Source organism: Panicum hallii, chromosome 3, assembly GCF_002211085.1.
Source record: "Panicum hallii strain FIL2 chromosome 3, PHallii_v3.1, whole genome shotgun sequence".
NCBI classification, from domain to species: Eukaryota; Viridiplantae; Streptophyta; class Magnoliopsida; order Poales; family Poaceae; genus Panicum; species Panicum hallii.
In genome coordinates, this window is record NC_038044.1 from 12,532,856 (window position 1) to 12,556,425 (window position 23,570).

The 23,570-nt window shown below is 48.1% G+C and overlaps 3 protein-coding genes and 1 pseudogene across 3 annotated transcripts; 3 read left to right on the forward strand and 1 right to left on the reverse strand.

Moving 5' to 3' along the window:
- The first annotated feature begins 6,132 nt into the window (after nt 1-6,132).
- Nucleotides 6,133-10,195, forward strand: LOC112885221 (annotated as a pseudogene).
- A 1,686-nt stretch (nt 10,196-11,881) lies between these two features.
- LOC112887776 (phytochrome-associated serine/threonine-protein phosphatase 3) lies at nt 11,882-15,545 on the forward strand. The gene is made up of 10 exons (XM_025954042.1): nt 11,882-12,231; nt 12,472-12,618; nt 12,711-12,778; nt 13,541-13,598; nt 13,760-13,870; nt 13,953-14,003; nt 14,265-14,408; nt 14,505-14,597; nt 14,677-14,748; nt 15,279-15,545. The coding sequence occupies exons 1-10, from the start codon at nt 12,151-12,153 to the stop codon at nt 15,360-15,362; spliced, it is 909 nt and encodes a 302-aa protein (XP_025809827.1). The 5' UTR covers nt 11,882-12,150; the 3' UTR covers nt 15,363-15,545.
- A 1,822-nt stretch (nt 15,546-17,367) lies between these two features.
- Nucleotides 17,368-19,493, forward strand: LOC112887512 (protein PLASTID MOVEMENT IMPAIRED 2-like). Its single transcript, XM_025953700.1, has 2 exons — nt 17,368-17,524; nt 17,605-19,493. The coding sequence occupies exons 1-2, from the start codon at nt 17,417-17,419 to the stop codon at nt 19,096-19,098; spliced, it is 1,602 nt and encodes a 533-aa protein (XP_025809485.1). The 5' UTR covers nt 17,368-17,416; the 3' UTR covers nt 19,099-19,493.
- A 671-nt stretch (nt 19,494-20,164) lies between these two features.
- Nucleotides 20,165-23,177, reverse strand: LOC112887513. The gene is made up of 5 exons (XM_025953702.1): nt 22,459-23,177; nt 22,023-22,190; nt 20,839-20,934; nt 20,614-20,763; nt 20,165-20,517 (listed from the first exon to the last, which is right to left on the reverse strand). Exons 1-5 carry the CDS (start codon nt 23,083-23,085, stop codon nt 20,386-20,388), a joined length of 1,173 nt encoding a protein of 390 aa, XP_025809487.1. The 5' UTR covers nt 23,086-23,177; the 3' UTR covers nt 20,165-20,385.
- Between the last annotated feature and the right edge of the window lie 393 nt (nt 23,178-23,570).

Genomic DNA, 23,570 nt, shown 5'->3' on the forward strand with positions numbered 1-23,570 from the left:
TAACATGAAGGCCAAGGAAAAGGCTCAAGGCCTCAGCATGAAGGGGAGAATTAGCTTGTGAAGTTTTTGCTTGGATGTGTAAAGTCCATGAGGATTGGTCTCCATGATATGATATATGGATCAGTTTTAATCGCTAGAGGAGAAGCAAACCAAACATTCCTTGCAAAGTTACAGTGAAAAAACAGATGCTCATCATTTTCAACCATATTGCAATGTGCACAATTAGATTCTGTATTTCTAATTCTTCTGTGCACACGTTGAGCATTTGGAATATTTTTTGTGAGGAGTCTCCAAATAAACACTTGAACTCGAGGAAGGTTTTGTTTATTTCTCCAAATTAAACTAAATGACAGCTGTTGTATGATTAGATCGGTTAAGTTCGCTTACAGTTGATTCAATAGTTTCTTGTTGAAGGAGTCTGTATGCACTTTGCGCATATTATGATATCTTGACCTCCAGTTTGGCATAAAGGGATCTGCAGAACATGATTTACAAAATATGGACTGAAAATAGAAGAAAGCAAAGTGAAATTCCATCTTTTGGGATTTGTCAACCGCAAATCTGCCACATCTACCGGAAGGTTGGAGTTCATAGGCTCATCTTTGACGTGTTCGTGTATGCTAATCCATTCAGGACACCATGGCTGATTCCAAATAGAAACATTACCATAAAAAAGCTGCCATTGTATAGCTTTAGATAAAATGTGTCTTCCAAAGTTCAAACTACTGGCCAAGCATGGCCGGAGTGGCATTGCCTCGATGACACCTTTTTTCTCAACTAGGAACTAGCCCAAGATGGCTGCATGCTGAGATAAGCTCCTGTAAGTATGGTAATGGCATCCAGCCAATGAATAGGCATCAGCGAAATGCTTGATGTGCACCTGCAGCCCTGCACTGTCTGATCAATACAAGCGTTTGCGCGAGGCGTTCAGCCGGGATGACTCATCAGGCTTCTCTACGAAGTCATCTCTGAACACTACCAGTGTTTTAGAAACGCAGGGATGATGATCCCCCATGACACCAAATCCATCAATGACTTCTCAGTGAGCTCTGAACTAAGCCAAGGGCTGCCTCTGCTTTGATAATTTGTTTGGTCAAGTGAACACAAACTGGGATGAAGCAGATCCAAGTTTCAGAAGTTTTGCATGGATTTACTAGTTGTTCCTCACTTCCTTTCGCCATGAGCTTGTTGGACAGCAGATACAAAGTTACAGCAGCTGGATACAGATGAACTCATCAAGTCTTGCTCCGAAGCAAACAAATCTACGGCCTACGGAAGAGCCTCATTGCATCTTCAGTGAGAAATCTTAAAATGCACAGGCCATAACCTGCAATCATCTCCGTTTCCTGCCAACATTCCTGACACCGGGATTACAGAAAAAGCCGTAGGCACAGTTGAGCAGATCACATCTAGACACTAGACGGCACGCCAATAAGCACGTTTTTGCTACAAGAACATTGTCAAGATAACCATGGCAGTAGGCAAGTTCAAAGATCTGAAGACCAAGAGAGGCGTTCTCTTTATCAGGACAGAGAACGTAATTTGTTTAGGCTTACAACAGCATCGTAACATGTCCACACATCCTCATCATATGCGAGACCGGATATCAGTATATCACGGTCCAGTAGACGAGGCTACTGTGCGGCATTTCGTCAAACAGGACGATGCTGACCAGAACCCATCCTAGGAGGAGAAAGTTACACACAATGATACAGATGTAATAAAGAGCGAATAGCGTATCGGTGTTTGGATAGCGGACCTCTACTGCGGGTGCTAAATTCCAGCGGTGAAAATTAAACATAACTCACAAATTTAGAGTCATATGAGTCCATTACTTACTGCGTTTCGTAGCACAAAGAGACAATAAATAGCACAAAATTAAGGAATAAAAAACATAATCGGCACATCAAGAACATCACTCATGAGTCCAAGTTATGCGTCATTTTAACTCTAGATACATAATTTTTATTATGTATTTAGATATAGCGCACATAATAAACATACATGTCGATTTATTTAGAGGGATTTCAAAAAAAATAAACACATTTAGGAGCTTTTAGCTCAAGAAAACTATTGCCTTTTAAAGAAGAAAAGAAAAACTAGAATAAAATTATTAAATCATGGATCACCGGCCAATCTTTTTGCGAGAAGGGCATTCCTGTCAAGCCTCTACTCTCCGGTCCCTAGTCGCCCCAACCGGCCATCCCCGCCCTTCTGACACCATCCCTTACTCCTTCCTGCCTGCGATCGCCTCCAACCCGCACACCCGCCACAGATCGGCCTCCTCCTCCACCCTCCGTCCCGCCTCGGGCCACTTGATTTGCCATGGGCTGACCACATCGTGCCTGGGGCAGTCGCGGCGGCGGCTTGGATTCGGTGTCCTTTCTGAAGAACAATGGTACGCAGGTCCGGGCGCTACGAGCAAACCCAATATCAGTCAAATGGATACACCAAATAGATAGAGCGGACCTGATTCCACAATTATAAATAAATCACTCACAACCGCTGATATCTGATCCAGCGCACCACATCATTGATTGACGGAAAGATAAAATCTCAATCGATTGAAGAGGAGCAAATTTGTTATTTTTTAGCAGAAGTTAATATGAAGTTTGTTGAATTTTATAAGCTATTACGCAGGTCAACTTCCAATGAAATATGACCATTTTGAAATTTGTTGGCACGTCTATGCAAAATGTATTGTTGGAAGTTTGAAGTAGGACTGGCTGCTGAATTGCATGATCCCTTTTATCCGGTGCCTTGCATATGGTGCCTTTATGTAGTGTTTCTACTTTATCTTATCTTTCTTATCTAAAATTGTTAGTTTGTATATTTGGCTAAAGTTGATACTACCTGAAATCTTAATTCATAATCTTAATCATAGTTTGAATTCTATCTCTTAAGATGTGAGTTTTAGCATAATTTGTGCATAAGACAACTATAAGAACCTTAATCTCTATATTTCACAGTAATTTATAGTGTGATTTTTCTTCATTTATGTAATTGTAAAGATAATGCATGTGCCCCTTTATCACTGTGTGTCCTGTATGTGGCCCCTTTGCCTTATTATAATGATTCTTTTTGTGTTGGGGCTAGAAGGTTGTTATTTTATTCCCGCTAATTCTTATTATAATGATTAGATGTGTCCTTACTAATTATATTGTATGTTCCTTTATTTTTTCCCTAAGTGGAGCAAAAAAAAATCACTCCGCCTCCACTGCGAGGGGTCACGGTCCTTTTCTTGCAAGCAAGGTATTTTTCAAGTTTCTTTCCCGATTATAGTTTAAATATGTTATAGTTACAGAGAACGATTTTGTTGTATCTTATACTCTTGCTGGCTGTAACTTTTTAGATTGAGGGGTATAATCAATCCTCTTTTATTCAACATTTAGTAGCAGATCTGTACATATATGCATATTTGTGGATTTTATTTTTGGTGTCCAAATTCATGCCTTTTCTGTTAGGATATGCTGCTCCTTTCTTGGACATTTATCAGTTCTTTTTTTGCAACACTACATTCTGGTAGTTGGACTTTATTTTTATTTCAATTAGAGTTGCCTAATACTGTACATGTACTTACACCCCAAATTTTGGTGTATCTTGTGTGTATGGCCACTATAATTTAAAAAAAATATGCATGCAACTTACATCAATCCTTTCTTTATCCATTCTGCAGCAGCCATGTCTTGCTACTATACATTTCTATTGCCACTTCTATGTGGTTTTTCTTTTATACAAAATAACTTATAGGATTTTATATGTCTGTTTTCAGATGCCACATTGTGCCAACTCTGAATATTTTTTTAAACTCTGGACATGATGTAAATTGATTTAGTTCTGAGTTTCTATTTTCTCCGTTTGTTGGTTTGATTAAGTTGAACTCATGTTCTGTTGTTGCAACAATAGTCTGCTACCTAACTTTGTATTGCAAATGAGTGGCCATTGGTAAAGCTATTTACAAGTATATGAAACTCATGTTTACCGGCTGGGAATATCTTTGAACTACTAATGTCAGTTTCAGTTAATAAAGTTGTTAGAACAATATTTTTTACTTCTCTAGTTCCTGGTATATCTAATAGTCTTAAACAGTAACTGAGCTGGCTCTAAAACCATTTGCACTGAACTTTATGCATCAGTTGTCCACCATACGTTGATTGGCACCAGAAAGAGTAGCTCTCTAATAGTCAGTACTCTTGTTGTCAAGGAGTGGGTCTCATGATGGCACTTAAAAGGCTCCATTTACACGGATCTCGTTTTTTACAGGAGGTATAATCTCGAATCTTTGGCAACGACATATGTTGTTCAGCCTTTAACAGTATACACGAGAGCATGTGCCAATCTCCTGGTGCAGCTTTCTTCTTATGCTGTTTAGTGTTACATCTATCAGATTACAGGGTTGTTGATTGATGGTTGTGTAGCCCATTTAGAAAACAATATTATTGATTTATTGTTAAATCATTTTCCATGGTCCACTTAGCTGTTTTGATTAGGTATAAAGATTAGGTATGTTATACCTGTTGTCCATGGGGCTACTTTCAGGAATTGCTTTTCCCTCACTTTATTCATGCTAGAATGACTAGTTCGTTTCATACAGGTAGCCAATTTAGTGGCTAGGATTTCATTTCATTTATCGTTGTCTTTACCTTTGTGCATTCCTCATGAATGCCTATTTTTTTACTTTTATATTCTGTCTTTCCTCAATTTACTAATTTCACATGATCCTAACGTCTTTTATGTTTGTTACAACTGTTCTGGCAACATATATTATTATTACCCTTGGAAACTAAGATTCAAACCTTCTACTTCTAGCAACTAATGTCTTTTCTTGCATTCTGTTGGAAGAAAATATTTATACATAGGTGCTCTTCACACATCCTTTTTTTAACCTTATTTTATTGTGTTGTTTTTTAAGATAAATATGGACCTGTCTTGCGACGACTATGCATATCTAGGCTTAGTTGATATGTACATATCATTTTAAGTAGTTAAGTTGTTAAATTTTAGAATACAAGAACTATAATTCTTAACATGGACTAGTCTTGTTTTTTCAGGCCAAAATTTCCAGATGTTAAATTTTTCAGGTTTGCGTTATTCAGATGTGTTTTTTTCTTGCTATCAGCCCAAAAAATATACCACTAAACCTCTGTTTTCTAAGATGTGTTTTTTTCTTGTTATCAGCCAAAAAGTTGCACTGTAAATGTGTGTTTTTTCAGATGTGCTTTTTCTTTTCTTGTTATCAGCCAAAAAGTTGCACTGTAAATGTGTGTGTTTTCATGTGTTGTTTTCTTGTTATCAGCCCAGAAATTGTACCTATAAATGTGTATTTTTACTTCAGATCTGTGGCCTTTTGTTTGTAATATCAGTCTAGAAAATGTTCCTGTAAATGTCTGAGTAAATGTAACTTTATTACCAGCCAAAAATTTTACAAGTATTTTTTATTTATTTGTTACCTTTTTCTATTCTAGTTGGGAAAACTAAACAGAACAGGCAGTTACAGGACCCAATATCAGGTCCCAACCGCTAATGAGTGTACAGACCACCAGCATGCCTGTTTTGGCTGTGTTTAAATCTTTAACCGGTGCGCTACGGTAAAAGCGGACCCGATAAGGCACAGTAACAAGCACATAGAAATGTGCAGCAGGCCTAGCCGTCGAACTGGAGACACATCGATTGACAGATAGCTACATCTCAGTCGATTGACATGGAGATACATTCTTAATTTAATTATTGGGAGTCATGGGAAGTCGCTTGTTCTGTGGTGTTCGTATTGGACTCCGGCTGTGACTTCTGTACATCCCCTCTATCTATTGAAGTTGGAAGGTGCGTCTCTGGGATAATTTCCCAAGCATCTCGCTTGACAACGCCGTCGACCCCGACATCGGAATTCAGGCGGTACAAACCCTTGTTCTTCCACCTAGAATTTTCATTTTTTTTTTTGGCTGCGGAAGAAAGAATTTTCACTCGTAGGGTCCTATTAGAGAAAACTTGCAGATGCAGAGGCCGGAACATCTCCTTTTATTATAAAAAAGCTAGAGAAAACTTGCATCTTAGGTTATCCTGATACCTAAATTTTTTTCTCCTGTGTTTATTTCAGTGCAGATTATCTCCACTAGTCGATCAATTTTGGGTGACATGACTACAAGCAATAAGAGAGTTGCATTTTCTGGTGGTGCGCATGTGCTGCCGGATGAGATGATGACGACAGAGGTGTTCCTGCGGCTGCCTGTCAAATCCATCCTCCGCTTCCGGGCCGTCTGCCGGTCCTGGGCTGCAGAGCTTTCCTGTGAGGAATTCTTCAGCCTTCACATGGCGAGGGCCGAGGCAACATCCGTGCTGCCTAAGCTGTTTTTCATCTCAACAGATTCCGATGCCGCTGCGGTGTATTTAGGCTCATCGTCGGGCCCTGATGATGATCTGCGCCGTGTCGTGGCCTCACCCTTCTATGCGACCCTCTGGTGCCATATTACTATGTTTTCAATGCAGCCACAAGGGCTGTCACCCGCTTGCCACCTCACCAAGATTTGGAGTTTGCAACTGCTGGACTCGGGTTTGATGCCCGGGCAAAGAAGTACAAGGTGGTGAGGTTATTTCAATCGAAATATCTTGATAAGCAGCGTATTAAGTGTGAGATATACACTCTGGGTGGTGAGCATGGGGATTGGTGTAGGCCAGCTGCTCGAGGTGTACCCTTCAGGTTCCGTATGGCTGCTGCGAGTGCTATTAGCCATGAAATATGGGATAAACTGCTGCCAGTGTTTGCAAACGGATTTCTGCATTGGCTTACAAGCCCCTTATTTGTTGTCAAAAGGCCACGAGCTGCCATCCTAGCCTTCTCTGTCACAGATGAGATCTTTATTAGTTAATTCTCCTGCTCTTGCTCTTTTTGTTGGATCATGCCATGCCACTGTTTAGCGGCAGCAAGTTGGAGAAAACAGTAGCAGCTGCAAGTAGCAATATGGCAGCAGTAGCAAGTAGTGGCAGAAACATTAGCAAGTAGTGGAATAGTGGTAGCAACAGAGTTGTATGAAATACCTTGTACTTCTATTTAACTTATACTATTTAACTTAGTATGTGCATACAAAGAGAGCAGCTGCAGTTTCAAGCAGCACCCACCAATGTGTGTTCACTACTGCTTGCCCTTCTTCTACCTCTAGCTGTGAGTGTGTGTGTGCCGGGGATGAGGTTAGGGACCTCACCTCGAGCAGGCTGGACCAACAAGTGGTACCAGAGCCATAGCTATCTCAAGTACTGCTGCCTCAAGCGGGCGCAGGCACCGCGCCACGTCCACCGGCCGTCAAGGACGATGGGAGTCTATCTCACCAGGGCGTCACGGGACGATGTACATGGTGAAGAAGACCGTCGGGACGTCGGCGGCGCCCAGGACCCCATCCTCACCTGCACGAACTATAGCTAGTGGGAGGTAATGATGAAGGTGATGCTAAAGGCCAGGGGCCTTTGGGTGGCGATCGACTCCGGCACCGACGACGAGCAGGAGGACCACATGACGATGGAAGCCATCCTCAAGGCTATCCCGCCGGAGTTCATCATCGCGCTGGGGTCCAAGGACACAGCGCATGAGGCCTGGAAGAGCCTCAAGACCATGCGACTTGGTGGCGACCGCGTGCGCAAGGCGAAGGTGCAGCAGCTCCGGCGGGAGTACGAGGCCATCACGTTCCGTGACAGCGAGGCCGTTGAGGACTTTGCACTGCGGCTCACCATGATGGTGAGCCAGTTGGGGCAACTGGGCGATACCATCAACGAAGAGGAGGCGGTCGAGAAATTTTTGCGTGTCACGCCACCACGATTCGCCCAAATCACCATGTCAATCGAGACGCTGCTCGATTTGAGCGAGCTCACGATTGAAGACATCGCAAGGCAGCTCAAGGTGGCCAAGGACCGCGTCGTGGAGGTGCCGGCACGCACGTCCGCCGGCGGCCAACTGCTACTCATAGAGGAGGAGTGGGCGGCGCGCGTGTGAGAGCGGAAGCAGGGAGAGGGGCCTCTGCTCCGGCAAAGGGCGGCAGCAGCGGAAAACGCCGCGGGAAGCCGAAGAAGAAGGGCGGCAAGCCCGCCCCGAAGGACGTCTGCCACAACTGTGGCAAGATCAGGCACTGGGCCCACAAGTGCAAGGAGCCTCGCCACCAGAACGGGGCGCACCTAGCCCAAGAAGAAGAGGAGGAGCCTGCGCTCCTGATGGCACAGGTCTGCGCCATCAGTGAGGGGGTTGAAGAAGCCCCCCACGCACACGTCGTGCTCGATGAAACGCGCGCGCAGGTCAACCTAGCGTGGGAGAATGATGATGTGGAGGAGCGGTGGTACCTCGACTCCGGCGCAAGCAACCACATGACGGAGAACCGCGAGGCCTTCTCTGAGCTTGACACCGGTGTCGTCGGCACAGTCAAGTTCGGCAACAACTCCGTCGTTGACATCCGGGGCCACGGGACGATCCTCTTCCACTGCAAGTCCGGCTAGCACAAGGGCTGACAGACATCTACTTCATCCCCAAGCTCCGTAGCAACATCATCAGCATCGGCCAGCTAGACGAGCGAGGCTGCCAAGTGCTGATCGACGGTGGCGTCCTCCGCATCTGCGACTGTGAGCGCACGCTGCTCGCCAAGGTGGAGCTCACCAAGAGCCGGCTCTACATCCTACAGTTGCGCGTCGCGCGACCAGTGTGCCTGGCAGCAAGGCACGACGACGAGGCATGGCGCTGGCATGCGCGCTTTGGCCATCTGAGCTTTGAAGCTCTGGCAAGGATGGCGCAGCAAGACATGGTGCGTGGGCTGCCGCTGATTGAGCACGTCGGGGAGCTCTACAATAGCTGCCTTGCCAAAAAGCAACGGCGAGCTTTGTTCCCCAAGAAGGCGAGCTTCCACGCCTGGGACATCCTCGAGCTGGTCCATGGCGATCTGTGCGGGCCCATCACGCCGGCGACGCATGGTGGGCAACGCTACTTCCTTATCCTAGTAGACAACTGCAGCCGCTACATGTGGCTGCACCTACTTACGAGCAAGGACGAGGTGCCGGCGGCGATCAAGAGGTTCAAGGCGCAGGTGGAGACAGAGACGGGGAAGAAGCTGCGTGTGCTGCGGACGGACCGTGGCGGTGAGTTCACCTTGATCGAGTTCGGGCTCTATTACGCGGAACAAGGCGTCAAATGCCATCTCACGGCACCATATTCACCACAACAGAATGGTGTCATGGAGAGGCGGAACCAAACGGTCGTCGGCATGGCTCGAAGCATGCTCAAGGCGAAGAAGGAGCCGGCGGCGTTCTGGGGCGAGGCGGTGAGCATGCCTGTGTTAATTCTCCTGCTCTTGCTCTTTTTGTTTGATAATGCCATGCCAATGTCCGGCGGCAGCAAGTTGGAGAAAACAGTAGCAGCTGCAAGTAGCAATATGCCAGCAGTAGCAAGTAGTGGCAGAAATAGTAGCAAATAGTGGAATGGTAGTAGCAACGGTAGCTAGCTAGCAGTTGTGTGCCATTACCTTGTACTTCTATTTAACTTAGTATGCGCATATAAGGAGAGTAGCTGCATCTCAAAGTTTTTCAAGCAGCATCTAGTGTGTTCGCTACCGTTTACCCTTCTTCTAACTCTAGCTGTGAGTGTGTGAGTGGGGACCTCACCTCGAGCAGGCTGGGCCAACAACCTTTAGATGGGTCGAGTCACCACCCTTCGTGGCACCAGGGGTGCGCTTTGGGGAACTTAATGGCCACTTATGCATGGCCCGGGAGCGAGTGGTATCGGGTGTGCACTTGGTGGAGCTTGCTGGCCACTTTTGTATGCTCCGGGACCTTCGTAATGCCTCGGCTTGATTGCAGTGCATTACAAATTTGGAAGCTGAATGACTATAGCTCTGGTGGTTGGTCATTAGAGCATCGCATTGATTTATTACCGCATGTTGCCAGAGATTTAGTTGAGCCAGAGGTTGTTAAAGTTATTGGTTCTGTTGGTGATTGTGGATCAACGAAGGTAATCATTGCTACATCCAAAGGCAAGGTGATTATCTATGATCCCGTGCTTGAAACTCTACAGACTATTCTTGCAATTAGAGAAACCCATTCTTATCAAACTGAGAAATATGCTCTTAGAGTCTCTTTATTTAAAGAGAGTCTTGTTCGAGTGCATCAAAAAAATGAAGAGATAGCATTGTCAGCTCCTCTGGCTAAGGCGACTAGGGAGATCCCTACATGAAGATTGTTTGTTCCAAGCCTTGCCATGCTAGGAATTTGCTAAGCACTGCAATGAAGGACTATCTTTACAACCATTGTACAGGTTACCATCAGGTCAATCAACTCAGGGCCCATTCTCTGGAACGCCCTGGAAAATTCATGGATATGGTAGTACGCTTGAAGGCCATATTTTTTTGCAGTTGTAACAAGATTGTTGGCCTGTGGGTTCAATCTGTTGGTGCAGGATAGCAGGAGCATCTCATCCATGTTTTTTGACATGCACAATTTTTACCGGTAGCTTTGGCTTTTCACAAGCACCCTCTTTCCACCTCTGCTTGTGTGACATGCCACCAACCTATCTTAAAGGAGTGTTGTACCTGTACTGGATGAGTGAACCAAGGTTGGGTCAGTTATTTGAGGATCATTGTATTGTTTGGGCATAGTAACAAATACTTTTGCTGTTGGTCTTACAGAGCAGGGCTTCTACAGACAGATAATCCTACCAAGTATATTCCACTATATTGGTACGTAAGCCTCCATACCATGCCTCACACATTCTGCGCATTCACAAGTTCACAGGCAAGAATTTCATGAGTCAGCGCTCCTAACTCACAGACTCAAGGCACTCAGGCTCCCCGTCCAAGGCTGATATAGGTACAAAGAACATACAGAAAAACAGTTGCTTATCTATCAGGATTTGGAAAACACTCGGCCAACTATTGATGCAACTCATGCTTCTCTGCAGAATAATTTGGCTTTGTATGTGTAACAAGCCCCTCCAATTCTTTGTACTGACTAGCCTGTCCCTCTTGTACAAGTAATTTGTTTTTCTGCTGTTCTAGGCTCCTAGCATCTACTTCTCTTTAAAACCTTCATTTTCTCTTTAAATGCAAGAGCACATAAACCTACTAGTCCTGATGCTTGGGCATGATGATTGAGAAAGTTTATATGTTCTTTGCCCTATATTAGTTTCAGGTGCTTCTGAACGGGCTGTTAAGGCAGCTACATTACAATTGTATCTGTTTTGCCTCTATTCTCTAGCCTGATGGAAATGACGAAGAGATTTCCTTTCATGGTGACAAAGATGATAATGTGGCTGTCTCAGGGTCTCTACTTGATGGTGCTAACATAAAGCATACCCATAACTGAAAAACTGACGGATACCCTTGTTCTGTTACTGGAACTTACCGATCATGTCGATATTTCTCTTGAGATAAAGACCTATGTTTAAGGTTGTTCCGCTTCTCTGTTCTACTACGGCAATGGATGCCCTGCCAATCAGACCATCCTTTGTAGTTCTGGTGGAAGATGGAGGTGTCTACATGCTGCCGATTGCTAGTAATAATGAAGCAAACTTTTTGAGCCCATGTCTGTACCTGCAATCCTGCTGCCTGCATCATTTTGGAGAGCAGAAGGTGCTGCTTCTTTGGTGCTATGTTACTAGACATGTATGCACATATGTTTAAGCATGCCAGCGGCTCGGATGTGCTGGAATGTAAGCTCAAAATCATAAGTAATATCATTATCATGCATGATATTGTAGCCTTACTCGCTTTGTATAGCTCATTCATGATTTACATATACGGCAGGGCGACAGTGGCAGCAGCAGCAACACGGGCCACCAGGGCGACAAGCCACAAGCCAGAGAAATCCAACTTTACCAGGGTAATAATAAATGGGGAAATATCCTTTGAAGTTTGAAGTGAAAAAGATTCGTCCAAAGCCCGTGTCAGAAAAGAAAAATCGTTCAAAGCTTACGCAAAAAATCGCCTGTTCGGCTGTTCGTCTCTCTCTCCCGGAACTGTCCTTCGCTTCCTCTTCTCTCCACGCCGTCGTGGTCAATTTGGTTAACAAACCGAAGAGAAGATCCATCAATTCGCCACCTCCCCCCAATCTACCACAGCAATCCACGAAACCCTAGTCCATAGGGGGTACTCGAATTGGCGGCTTGGCGCTGGGGATTTCAGCCGTCTGGGCATGGATTTGGATCTGTGGATCGCCAAGGTCAAGGAGGGGCATCACCTCGCCGAGCACGAGCTCCAGTCCCTCTGCGAATACGTAAGCTCCTCCCGACTCCCCGATGCTGTCCTCCCTCCTCTAGGGTTTTGTCTCTGCCCAGCGCATTCGCTTCTACCTGTTGTTGTCGAATAAGCTGAGCTGGGAATTCGGTGGCACGAGTTGGAGAAATGGTCGCCTTCTCTGATTCCCGTGCTGTAACGGGACTTTGTATCTATTTGCTGCGTGGGAGTGCTGTATGAATTTTGTTATGATCGACGGCTCTGTGTGTTGATGGTTCAGGTGAAGGAGATTCTCATCGAGGAGTCGAATGTGCAGCCTGTCAACAGCCCCGTGACAGTATGTGGCGACATCCACGGGCAGTTTCATGACTTGATGAAACTCTTTGCGACTGGAGGGCATGTCCCCAATACGAATTACATATTTATGGTCTGTTCTTGAGCTATTGCTGTTCTTGTGGTTGAATATCCTGTTGGATTGGTATCCCCTGATTCCTAACCTGAGGTTGGACTGGCTTGCAGGGTGACTTTGTGGATCGTGGATTCAACAGCCTAGAGGTTTTCACAATCCTTTTGCTCCTAAAAGCAAGGTATTGCATTAAATGCCTGCTTGGGTATTGTTTTGTCATGGTCGATGTGATGCCAGAGTCTTGAGCATTACACTAAGTACTTGATTACTGACCCAATTGCGACATTGTTTCCTTGATGTCATGTAACCAAACAAACAAGTGTTATTGAATTACATGAGAAACATCCAGATAAGTTTTGCAGAAATTAAGACCTTCTTAGCTTATGCCTAGAATCTACATAATTATGGCGATTGAATTAGAACTTTCATGCATACATGTCAATTTGCTGCTGATTTCCTTGGTCCTTATTCAAAATAGTGTCAAGATCAATTTATCTTGTAGTTTTTAGTTTGTCGGCACTGCTTGAAAAAAATTGGCCGCCTGGGCAATATGAACCAATCCACTGCCCGACTTTCTAAAACACTGCTTGTCGGTAATTTACAATGTTCTTGTTAGTGATTGGGCGCATGGGATTTAGTATAAAATGCTTCTAGAAAGTTTCTATCTATTACCGTTAGCTGTGTTAGTAAGTTGAAACATAAAGGTGGCCGCGATATATACTATTCTATCTACAAAGCGAAACATTGGCCCTTTATTATTCCTTATTAAAAATTTCCTAAGAGTAGCAAACTTATTTTAGCTCCATTTTGGTTGATCAGTCTAATCAGTTATTTCTGTTTGATTCCGAACTTGTTTTGCTCTTTCTGGAGGCTTCTTCTTAATACGTTATTTTAGGCATCATTCAAATTTCTTGTTGTTTCATCCATTTTCTGTATGTTGTAGGTACCCTGCGCACATAACCCTTCTACGTGGCAATCATGAAAGCAGGCAGTTGACACAGGTAATTCTGTCTGTATAAAGATTGTTCCCCCACTTTACAGTTTCTTTAATTTGCATTCGCACATTTCTCTTGCAATCGCAATCTCATTTAGTTTGGTGCACTCCTGCATCTTGTGGACTCTCTGTCATGGGAAAAGCTAATTTATTTATTTCTTCTTTTAGGTGTATGGTTTTTATGATGAGTGTCAGAGGAAGTATGGAAATGCCAATGCATGGCGATATTGTACTGATGTTTTTGATTACCTTACTCTTTCAGCAATCATTAATGGCACGGTAAGTTACAGGTAAAGAAATTGTAAGCTGTGAGTTTGTGCCATGACAAATGATACTCAATGTCATGTTGAATATTAATTAGGTCCTTTGTGTTCATGGTGGCCTTTCACCTGATGTACGGACTGTCGATCAGGTTAGTGATTCTCTTTATTTGTCTTTATTTCACAAGATGTTTCCATTTACATTGTCCTGATGAACTATCGTAACATGTGTTTATTCACAAATTCTGATGCAATATTATGGCCTTTTTATCCTTTCCTTTGCCAAATTAGTTGGGAGCATGTTGTGCCCTTTATGTTTTGAAGGATACATTCATTAATAGAAGCATCACTGCATCAGATAATAAGGATACAGGTCATTAACTGAAGGATAATCCACATTTTGCTGTGGCCAGATACGAGTCATCGATCGCAATTGTGAAATTCCCCATGAAGGCCCTTTCTGTGATCTGATGTGGAGTGACCCGGAAGAGATAGATACATGGGCAGTTAGTCCCCGTGGAGCAGGTTGGCTTTTTGGAACAAGGGTGACTCAAGAGGTAAGAAAATAAATTTGATTTTCTTTTCATTTTTTTACTTATAGTAATAATATGTCAAGTAAAAGCTTCTTACTGCTGTGCCTTTTCTCAATGCAGTTCAACCATATTAATAAGATTGAGTTAGTTTGCCGGGCCCATCAACTGGTCCAGGAAGGCCTGAAGTACATGTTTGATAAAGGCCTTGTAACTGTGAGTTTTCATTTCGCGTGTCGACTTGCCTCAAAATGCAGTTCCATACGCTCACTACTTCTTTTCCTTCTTTTTCTAGGTGTGGTCTGCGCCTAATTATTGCTACAGATGTGGCAATGTTGCTTCTATACTAAGCTTCAGTGAAAATATGGTAGGTCACTTCATCCCCATTCATGCACCAGCTCTTAATCCTTTTTTTTGTTATCTGTTTTATCTCCTGGTATTTGGATGGCCGACTTCAAATTGAGGATGTTTTACTTGCATTAGAAACATTCAAAGGAATCCTTCTTATTGATCTTTGATTGTTTACATCAAGCCAATTTTCTACTGTGTACATATTGGAAGTAAGGTGACAATATTGAGCCCTGATAGCTTACTCATGTAGTGAACAGACTAAAAAATTCCTCTGTATAGTGATTCGCTTCTTCCTTCAACATAGTGTACTTAATGTAGCTGGGAGTTGGATCAGTTCAAGTGTTGAAAGCTTTTTCTTTGTGCGTCCTATCGGTATAACAGTAAAAACTAAAAAACTTCCAGTGGCTTCCATCTAATTTAGCTAAAAGAAAATTTTAAGCAGCCAAGTTGTTGCAGCATCTTATATACTGGTCTGTGCTTACAGTAGTTCCGGTTTTGGGATTATTTTCTTGTGCTTTATCTTCCCCCTTCCCTCTCTGTTGGCAGGAAAGGGAGGTCAAGTTCTTCACCGAGACAGAGGAAAACAACCAGATGCGAGGGCCAAGGAGTGCGGTCCCATATTTTCTTTGACTCTGGCTGTACATTTTTTTTTAATTGTGGCTCTTATTTGTATGGGCTAGATGCCATCGGATTGATGTTCATAGTTGTAGGTTTCAGATCTGAACGCAATCTGGTGCATTGTATGTCAGGTTATTTTATCTGCTTGTACAATAGATATTGAAAGAAATACTGTTTTTTTTGTTACGACCTAAATTCTCAGTGTCACTGCCACCTATCTTTTTTTTTAACCTTTGTCACCTCTTGCTCCTGAGCCACACCTGATGCAGTCTCTCCCGTTCATCCTGAATCGCATGTGTAATATGCTTCGCTTTCCTGAATTGTTTTAGATACTAAGATGTAGAATCTGTTAACCATGACATAAATTCTCCAACATGCTGACACGGCGTAAGAGGATGGCAGATCAACAAGACACTGAGCAGAGAGGGAGGGGAAATAAAAACAGCTTTGCACTATCCCTGCAGACATAGATGGCCAAATGGGCCGCACGGCCCGACACGGCACGGGCACGGACCGCACGGTTTAGGCACGGCCCATCTAGGCCCGGTAAGCTAACCGTGTCGGGCCGTGCCGGTCCACGGGCTGAGCCGGCGGCCCAGGCACGGCACAACGGTGGCCTGACCGTGCCGGGCCGGCCCGATTAGCCCACGAGCACGCCTCCGTCCGTGGCACCGTGCAGCACCGCCGCTGCAGCTCGGCGGCCGAGCCCTGCTCACGCGCGCTGCTGCTGCCGCCAGACGCTCACGAGAATGCCGAGGTGGCGCCCGCGGCGGCGCTTCTCCTTCCGTAGATCGTGTTGCCAATTTCCTCGTCGGAGAACGAGGACGAGGACGTCGAGGAGGCACTCGGAGCCAGGACGCCCCGGGCGCGCCGCGGCCGGGCGCAGCCCCGCGCGCGCGGCCACGGGCAGGCATGCGCACAGGACGCAGCACGCGGCCGTGCACTCCGACGCCGCCGCCTGCCCCTGCGCTGGCGTCGCGACTACCGCCGCCGCCTGCGGCTGCGGGTGGCTCCCCCGGCCCGCGCCCGCCTCTCCTTGCCCTCTGCCGTGGCCGCTGCTTTCCACGCCTGCGGCCATCTCGTCGCGTGTCTCCGCCGCAGCTGCTGCCGTGGCAGGCGTGTGTCTTGGGCGTCCGTGCCTGATTGCTGCTTGATTTGCTTCTGCATTTCTCGCGTAACACTTGCGCCTGATGATGATTGGCGATCGAGACCGGCGAGTCTAGGAACTTCTAACGCTCATGGAGCTGTCAGTTTCTCCTTCATTTTCTACTCGCCAGCCAGGGCCCAGGAGGCAGGAGCAGCCAACTGCCTCGCCACCAGACCATCAGTTCATCAGGTGCTGCGTCTCCTCGCTGCTGCATACGCATACACGTTCTCGTCACAGCTGATCTGATCTGGCCCCTGACAGTATTTTCCAGCAGGAATCTCACATAACAATGGTGATGTTACAATTGCACGCGGTTTGTTCTGTTCAAGGATTGGGCTGGCTCGCCGTACGCATAAGCGACAAAAGGCAAAGGAAACCGGCCGGTTGTGCCCGTGCTGTATTAGGAGTCCCCAAGGCACGGGCATTGTATCTTGCTCACCATGCGGCGAGCCTGATTGATGCAGCTAACTTGGATGACGCAAGAGAAGAGCTGTGAGGACACATCTCCGGATCATAATTTAGTGGCAGATGGTAGCATCTGCTGCTGTCTATCAGATATTTAGATTGCTGAATATGACAGGGCAATGCACCACGAAAGCTGTTCAAGATTACCGTGATGATACGCTGTCAACTGACTTAACAAGGAAGCGCGAGCTGGGGACAGATCGCAACCACCGGCCAGGTACGCTGCTTTCTAGAAGGAGGCTGTGACAGGAACAGGGTGGATAATGTATGGCTGCGACGGCGATGTATTGTAGCGAGCTCCTGAATTTTGCCAGGCATTCCGGCTTGGAATCGCAAAGCCGACGCTTGCCCATCTCTGATAGCTCACGGCTCCGGACTCCTTTAGCTTCTTCCTTCTCCTATATAACCATAGCTTCCAGGTTCCGGGAGATCTTGCAAAAATAGGGAGAGTAAAATGGATCAGAACTCGGAAGAGAGCAGATCAGTAGAGGCCATGAGCATCTTTGGTCAGAGCATCGATGTGAGGAGGCCAGTGAGGAGCAGGAGAAGAGCCACCCAAAAGGTACAGGTGCCATCTGAATCTCTGTTACTTGCCGATTTGTACTGTTGCGTTGTGCCTGACATCCACCACGGCGCGTGCAGAAATTTTCACCTGCGGGAGAATCACCGGCGAGTCCCAGCGTGGAGAGGCTGCACGTCCACCAGCGCAGGCCCCTCGCGGAGCGAGAGCGCGCCCGTGCCGAGGCCGAGCTGTCGAGGGCAAGTACCATGGCTAGCGAGCTGGAGCGGCAACTCGAGCAGGCCAACGCAAAGGCGAGGTCTCACAGGTCGGAGTCGGAGCTCCAAAGAACGCGTGCCGCCGGCAGCGGTGGCAGCAGGAGCAAGAAGGTGCTCGCGGACGCCGAGGCACCAGACGCCGTGCAGGCTCAGGATCAGAGCAACTCGCTGTACGTCGAGGTGATGCACGAGCTGGACCGCGTCAAGAGGGAGCTCCGGAAACTGCAGCGCGAGGTGGAGGAGGCAAGGGAGGCCAAGGCCAAGGCCGAGGCCGAGAGGGACGCCGAGACGCCGACGCCCAGGGTGCTGAGCTCCGGCTCGCGTCCCCTCGACCGCGTGAAGCGAGAGGCCGGCGAGGAAAGCGAGGACCGCGGCATAGCAGAGCTCGCCGAAGCCGACGGATCCCGCAAGGGCATGCAGTCGCAGGACACGTGGACGCGCGTTCAGAGCCTGCAGAAAGACACGAGCCGCGCGAGTGACCCTGATGAGAGGTTCGCCACGGCGAGCAGCTCCGACGTGGGGCTCGAGCCCGCGGAGATGGCGATGGTGCCAGCGACGGGGGAGGCGGACCACGTCGAGAACGGCGAGTCCGCGCTGACGGTCACGCGACACGGGGAACACGACGATCGCTCGTCGCTGCAGGCTGCGGCGGAAGCCGAGCTGACCTCGGCGAGGATAGAGCTGGAGTCCATCAAAGAAGAGGGCATCCGGTTCACCAACTCCACGGAACGCACGCGCAGGGAGACGGCGCGGGTCGCCGAGGAGATCGACCGGCTCACGGAGCAGGAGAAGAGGGCCAGCGCGCAGGTGCAGCAGCTGAGCGCCAGGCTGGTCAGGGCCCGGTCCCGGCTGGACGCCGCCACGGCCGCTGACGAGAGGGCCGAGGCGATGCTCTCCAAGCTGTCGGCCGCGCTGCGGCAGCTGGGCGAGGAGACCGAGGCGGCGGAGAAGGAGAGGGAGCTGATGGAGCTGGAGAACCGGTGCGTCCGGGAACACGCGGAGACCGTCGGCGCCGAGATCGCCGCGTCCGAGCAGAGGATCCGGGAGTCGGTCAAGGAGCTCGAGGCGGCGAGGGCGTCGGAGGCCGCGGCGACGGTGAAGCTCAGGGCCATCGTCGGCAGCGCGACGCAGGCCAGGGCGGCCGCGATGTCGCAGAGGTCCGGGAGCGTGACGATCCCCAGGTTCGAGTACGAGTACCTGACCGGCCGCACCGAGGTCGTCCGCGCGGTCGCCGTTAAGAAGGTGGCCGCGGCGGAGGCGTGGGTGGAGGCGCTGCATGCCGGCGAGAAAGAGGTGGTGATGCGGGCTGAGGCGATCGAGAGGGAGATCGGAGAAATGACAGCCGGAGGCTGCGGATGATCAGCGCGCAGGAGAGCGCGAACCACGTGGTGGCTTGCGGCGCGCGCGGACAGAAAGGAGACGAGCACGGGAGGAGGATGCATTGCCGACGACGTCGAGGAGGACAGAGACACCGTCGCCATTTGCGGCGCGAAAGTTCGCCTTCGTTCAGCATCAAAGTGAAGAAGAGGAGGACACTGGTGCCGAAGTACGTGAAAGGTGAAACTCATTGCAGGGAAATGTAGGGGCCAGATTTGAGTTGCTCATGTTTTTCACATACTACTCTGTTCCAACAAAGAATACAATTCCGGATATGCACTGGACGTCGCATTGTCCAGATACATCGCAATTGCATTCTTTTTTGACAGAGGGAGTGAATGTTACTGTACATGTACACCAGATCCTCATGTTCTCAAGACCGGTGACAAGATGATGGTGTCCACGTCAGCCATTTGGTTGCGTAGCTGAATGGACTATGGAGCGTCGCCGCTGCCTAAGGCTAATCACAATAGGAGTTTTATGTTGAGTTTCATGATATTAATTACCATGACACATCAATATTTTTAATGATTTGGCACTGATTTAATGAGGGAAGAGAAGGAACCAGTTTCATCCCCATGACACTCTGCTAACTCGTTTCCAAGACGTTGGAAATGGCGTGAAACGACCACTACGACCGCCGTTGTTTCATGGGGATCCCGTGCGCCAATAGATCACTTGTTAGCTTTGGAAACAGTGAAATGAAACTCTCCATTAATACATAGTGTTTCGTTCATCCCCAAACTGATGTAGCGTTCTTAAAACCGCACTCTGATTAGCCTGAGACACCAGGCGAAGACCGAGGCGACCTAGATCGAGCCAGAGCGTTAAATGGGCTAGAATCTCAGGGGCCCTAGTGCCCACTTCTTGCCAAGGCCCGAGAAACGAACGACGAAGATGGGCAACTCGGCAAGGAGCACGCAGGATGATCTTTGCAAGCCCCTCGCTGCTGCGCGCTCTCAGCGTTTTTAGGATTTATAGACATCTTTGCAGTGAAGTAATCCTCCCCCAATGACCTTCTCTCGCCAATAACACAGCAGAAGCAACAACTTTCTCAACAGCAGATGCATTGAACCAGCACTAGATAGATGGAGCACTCAATAATCCATGTAAAAACAAAAGAACTTGTAATTCTATATGCAAATAAACTCTTGGATCCTATGCTTGTACGAGCGTGTATGCGGAGGGCTGTGCAACAACAAAAGAAAACTAATCCTTTACATTTTAATTCAATTACTCGGTAAATAAAGTGTGGTCTAGAGTGGGACTTCAGGTATTTGAGACAGTGGTCTTGCAAACAGGGCAAGCATTCTTTTGAGAAAGCCACTGCTTAATGCAATGCACATGATAGCTGTGGCGACAACTCAGCTTCCCAGTTTCTTCATTTGCTTCGAACTCTTCCTGAAAATTGAAATGGAATAGGTAGCTAAGCATCAGGTGGCAATGCAAAGTACAGTACAGTTCGTGAGGGGCTAAGGCGAAAGAGAAGGGACATACTTGGCAAATGCTACATCTCCTATCCATTTCTGTAGAAAAATGCTTGGGGTTGAACGCTGAGTATTTGACCATCCTAAGGCTTCGAGTGATCTCATCCTCACGCAGCCCTGTACTTACGTATCCAATTCGGTCCTCCAGATCAAGCAGTTCCTGCCAAGCGAAATAGTGTGAGCGATGATGACCATGTAAACTTTCTGTTATATATGATATTCAGTGGGAGGGTACCTCATATGTCATGTTATCAACATCGAGGCGCCAATCCTGATACTGATCATACATACCCATTCTTCCTAGTAATATCCTTGTTCGGAACATCATCATCTGCAAGTTGTAAATAAGAGTTGAAAATGAAAGAAGAAATCATGAGTTCATAATCTTCGGAGAAAGCATATCCTGACTAAATACAATCTCCTCTGAAAAAAAAAATACTGCTGGATCTTCAACGCACATGGATGACTGAGGAATGTGCATCGGCAGTCACCAACAGCCATGTGTCACAACCTGTAGTATACAACTAGTACATTGGACGACAGACTAAAATGGCATGGAAACAGTACTGTTAACTGCTTTACCTGAACAACTAAATACTTTGACCAGTAATTGCAACACTCTAATCTAATACCAAAGAACGCCTCTGGCTTACAAGATGTTAGTTCACACTCTTCAATAGCTTCTTATAGAGCTACTTAACACCTACTGCCACTTCAGAACCTACATGAACAGCCAAATTTTAATCCTTAGTCAGGTGTATATCCTTCATTACCCCAGGACTGTTCTAAAAAAGCACAGTATACAGCAAAGGAAGCATCATTCCACCAACTTGGTAGTTAACCGAAAGAATCAGCAACATGGTTGCTCGGCCCAGCACAATGATTCAGCACGGATGCATGTAACCAGAAAAAGGACGGCAACTCTGCATCTACACTCAAAGGTCCCCCTTGACCACCTAACTATTCCTGAGCCATGTTCCGGCTATCACAGTGTCACCTTCTCTCATGTGAACCCCTCATATCTCTTGCCGACTCCTCAATATACATGAGTACATTACCACCAAGTAGATAGCATGCGGTGCCACACACTTCCCGGGGTAAAGCCTCTTAGCTATTGAATATCTAACTGAAAGTCACATCTTAGTTGACACTCCATATTTCATAAGGAGGGTATCACGTGACATTCTCAACTAACAACAAACGAGCCAAATCAGCACACAACACCTGTAGTTACCTATGACGGGATCACCCTACTGCAGGCATCAACCTTTCTAACAACGAGGTCACAAGACTCTAGCGACATCACATTGTAACTTTGTAGTCTGTAAAGTTAAATGGCAAAAGTCCATATGCAAGCACAAGCACAGCACAGGACACAACGGGCTAAGCTGAACAGATTCTGCATAATTGCATCGTTACCTCTTCCTCGAGCCGTGCGTGCGAGTGCCGGCGCCCACTCGTATTTCGGCCGGATGGTGCACGGTCGGCATCAATGAACAGAATGTCATGGTGTGGCGGCGAATTCATGGGAGACGAGGACATGTGCTCCCGCATGGTGATCCTCCGAGCCGGAGGCGCGCCAGGCCTCTGTCACCGAGCAATCGATGGTCAATTCGGCAGCACGAGGTAGAAATTCGAATGGATTAATGACGAAAACAGCTACGAAATGCTGGGATTGCAGCAGCACAGTGATGAATTTCGAACAGATGACGCATCGAACATGACTGAATTTGAACCACACTAAGGCAGGAAATCCAATCAAAACAGGAATGTAGTTGTTACGAAAAGATGCAAACATTCAGGCATTCAGCATCTACAACCGTATCCAGAACAAAAAAGGAGAAACAAAGCATACCTCTCTGCGCGGCCTCTCGGCATCGGCGCGGCGGCGCGCACCCGCCGTCTGGTGCGGCGCCACCACGCAGTCCACCGACGAGGCCTCGGCGGCGAACGGTATCCCCGGAGTGCACCACACGTCCCCGCCCATCCCACCACCGACGACGCCGCCGCCGCCGCCCGCGCCCCTCGCCTTCCGCCTCTCCCTCCCGCTCCTCCGCCGCCTCCCGCGCCTCTCCTCGGAGCGCCGCGCGGCGTCCACCGCGGCGGCCGGGGCGTGGGCCTGCGACGCCGCCACCGCCGCGCACCCGAGCCCGCGCCAGTCGGCCGCGGACCGCGTCGCTTCCGCCGCGGCGGCCGGCGCGTGCGCCTGCGCCGACGTGCACCCGAGGCCGCGCCAGTCCGCCGACGGCCGCGCGGCGTCCACCGCGGTAGCCGGCGCGATGGCCTGCGACGCCGCCGCCGACGTGCACCGGAGCCCGCGCAGCAGCCCCTTGCTCGGCGTCCTCACGGCATCCACCTCCGCCGCGGCCGGCGGCACCGCGGACGAGGACGCCTCTCCACCAGCGAGGAGGGCACGCAGCGCCACTCGCCGCCGCTCCGCGCCCGGCGAGCCGCCTCCGCCCCCGCCGCCGTCGCGGGCCATTCAAAGGCTGCTCGCTCGTGCGCTCGGTAGCCGGTAGGTGAGGACAAGGACTCGGGAAGATCGAAGACAAGTGGGCGAGCGCTGCGCCGAGCCGGCAGCCGAGCAGCCGATAAAACACGCGCCTGGAACCGTCACGATCAACCTCAGCCGTCCGATCCCGCGCGGTCCCTGTCGATCTGACGGCCGTGGACCGGCTAACCGTCGCAGGAATCACACGTCAGCTAGCAAAGGCAACTGCCAAACAGCAGCACATAGGTTAGTCGACTAATTTTTCAAAGAAAAAGATTAGTAGTAGATTGGTACGGTCAAAAACTACGGATTATTCGATGGACTTGCCCTAAGCTCGTTGGACGAAAGGGTACGGTGGATAAGGATCGGAGTAGGGACACCTCCCTTTCGGCAACCACCGTGGTGCGCAGGAACGCTGGGAGCTTCACGGCAGCTCAATCAATTGGCTGCGCATATCTGACGGGAATGTCAGCCTC

Excerpts from the sequence above, each read along its gene's own strand:
- LOC112887776 (XM_025954042.1), top strand. The coding sequence starts at position 12,151 with ATGGATTTGGATCTGTGGATCGCCAAGGTCAAGGAGGGGCATCACCTC. Across the intron at positions 12,619-12,710 it reads ATACGAATTACATATTTATG|GGTGACTTTGTGGATCGTGG; the intron begins GTCTGTTCTTGA and ends ACTGGCTTGCAG. Across the intron at positions 14,598-14,676 it reads TTGATAAAGGCCTTGTAACT|GTGTGGTCTGCGCCTAATTA; the intron begins GTGAGTTTTCAT and ends TTCTTTTTCTAG.
- LOC112887512 (XM_025953700.1), top strand. The coding sequence starts at position 17,417 with ATGGATCAGAACTCGGAAGAGAGCAGATCAGTAGAGGCCATGAGCATC. Across the intron at positions 17,525-17,604 it reads GGAGAAGAGCCACCCAAAAG|AAATTTTCACCTGCGGGAGA; the intron begins GTACAGGTGCCA and ends CGGCGCGTGCAG.
- LOC112887513 (XM_025953702.1), bottom strand. The coding sequence starts at position 23,085 with ATGGCCCGCGACGGCGGCGGGGGCGGAGGCGGCTCGCCGGGCGCGGAG. Across the intron at positions 20,935-22,022 it reads ACGCACGGCTCGAGGAAGAG|ATGATGATGTTCCGAACAAG; the intron begins GTAACGATGCAA and ends TACAACTTGCAG. Across the intron at positions 20,518-20,613 it reads GGAGATGTAGCATTTGCCAA|GAAGAGTTCGAAGCAAATGA; the intron begins GTATGTCCCTTC and ends TTCAATTTTCAG.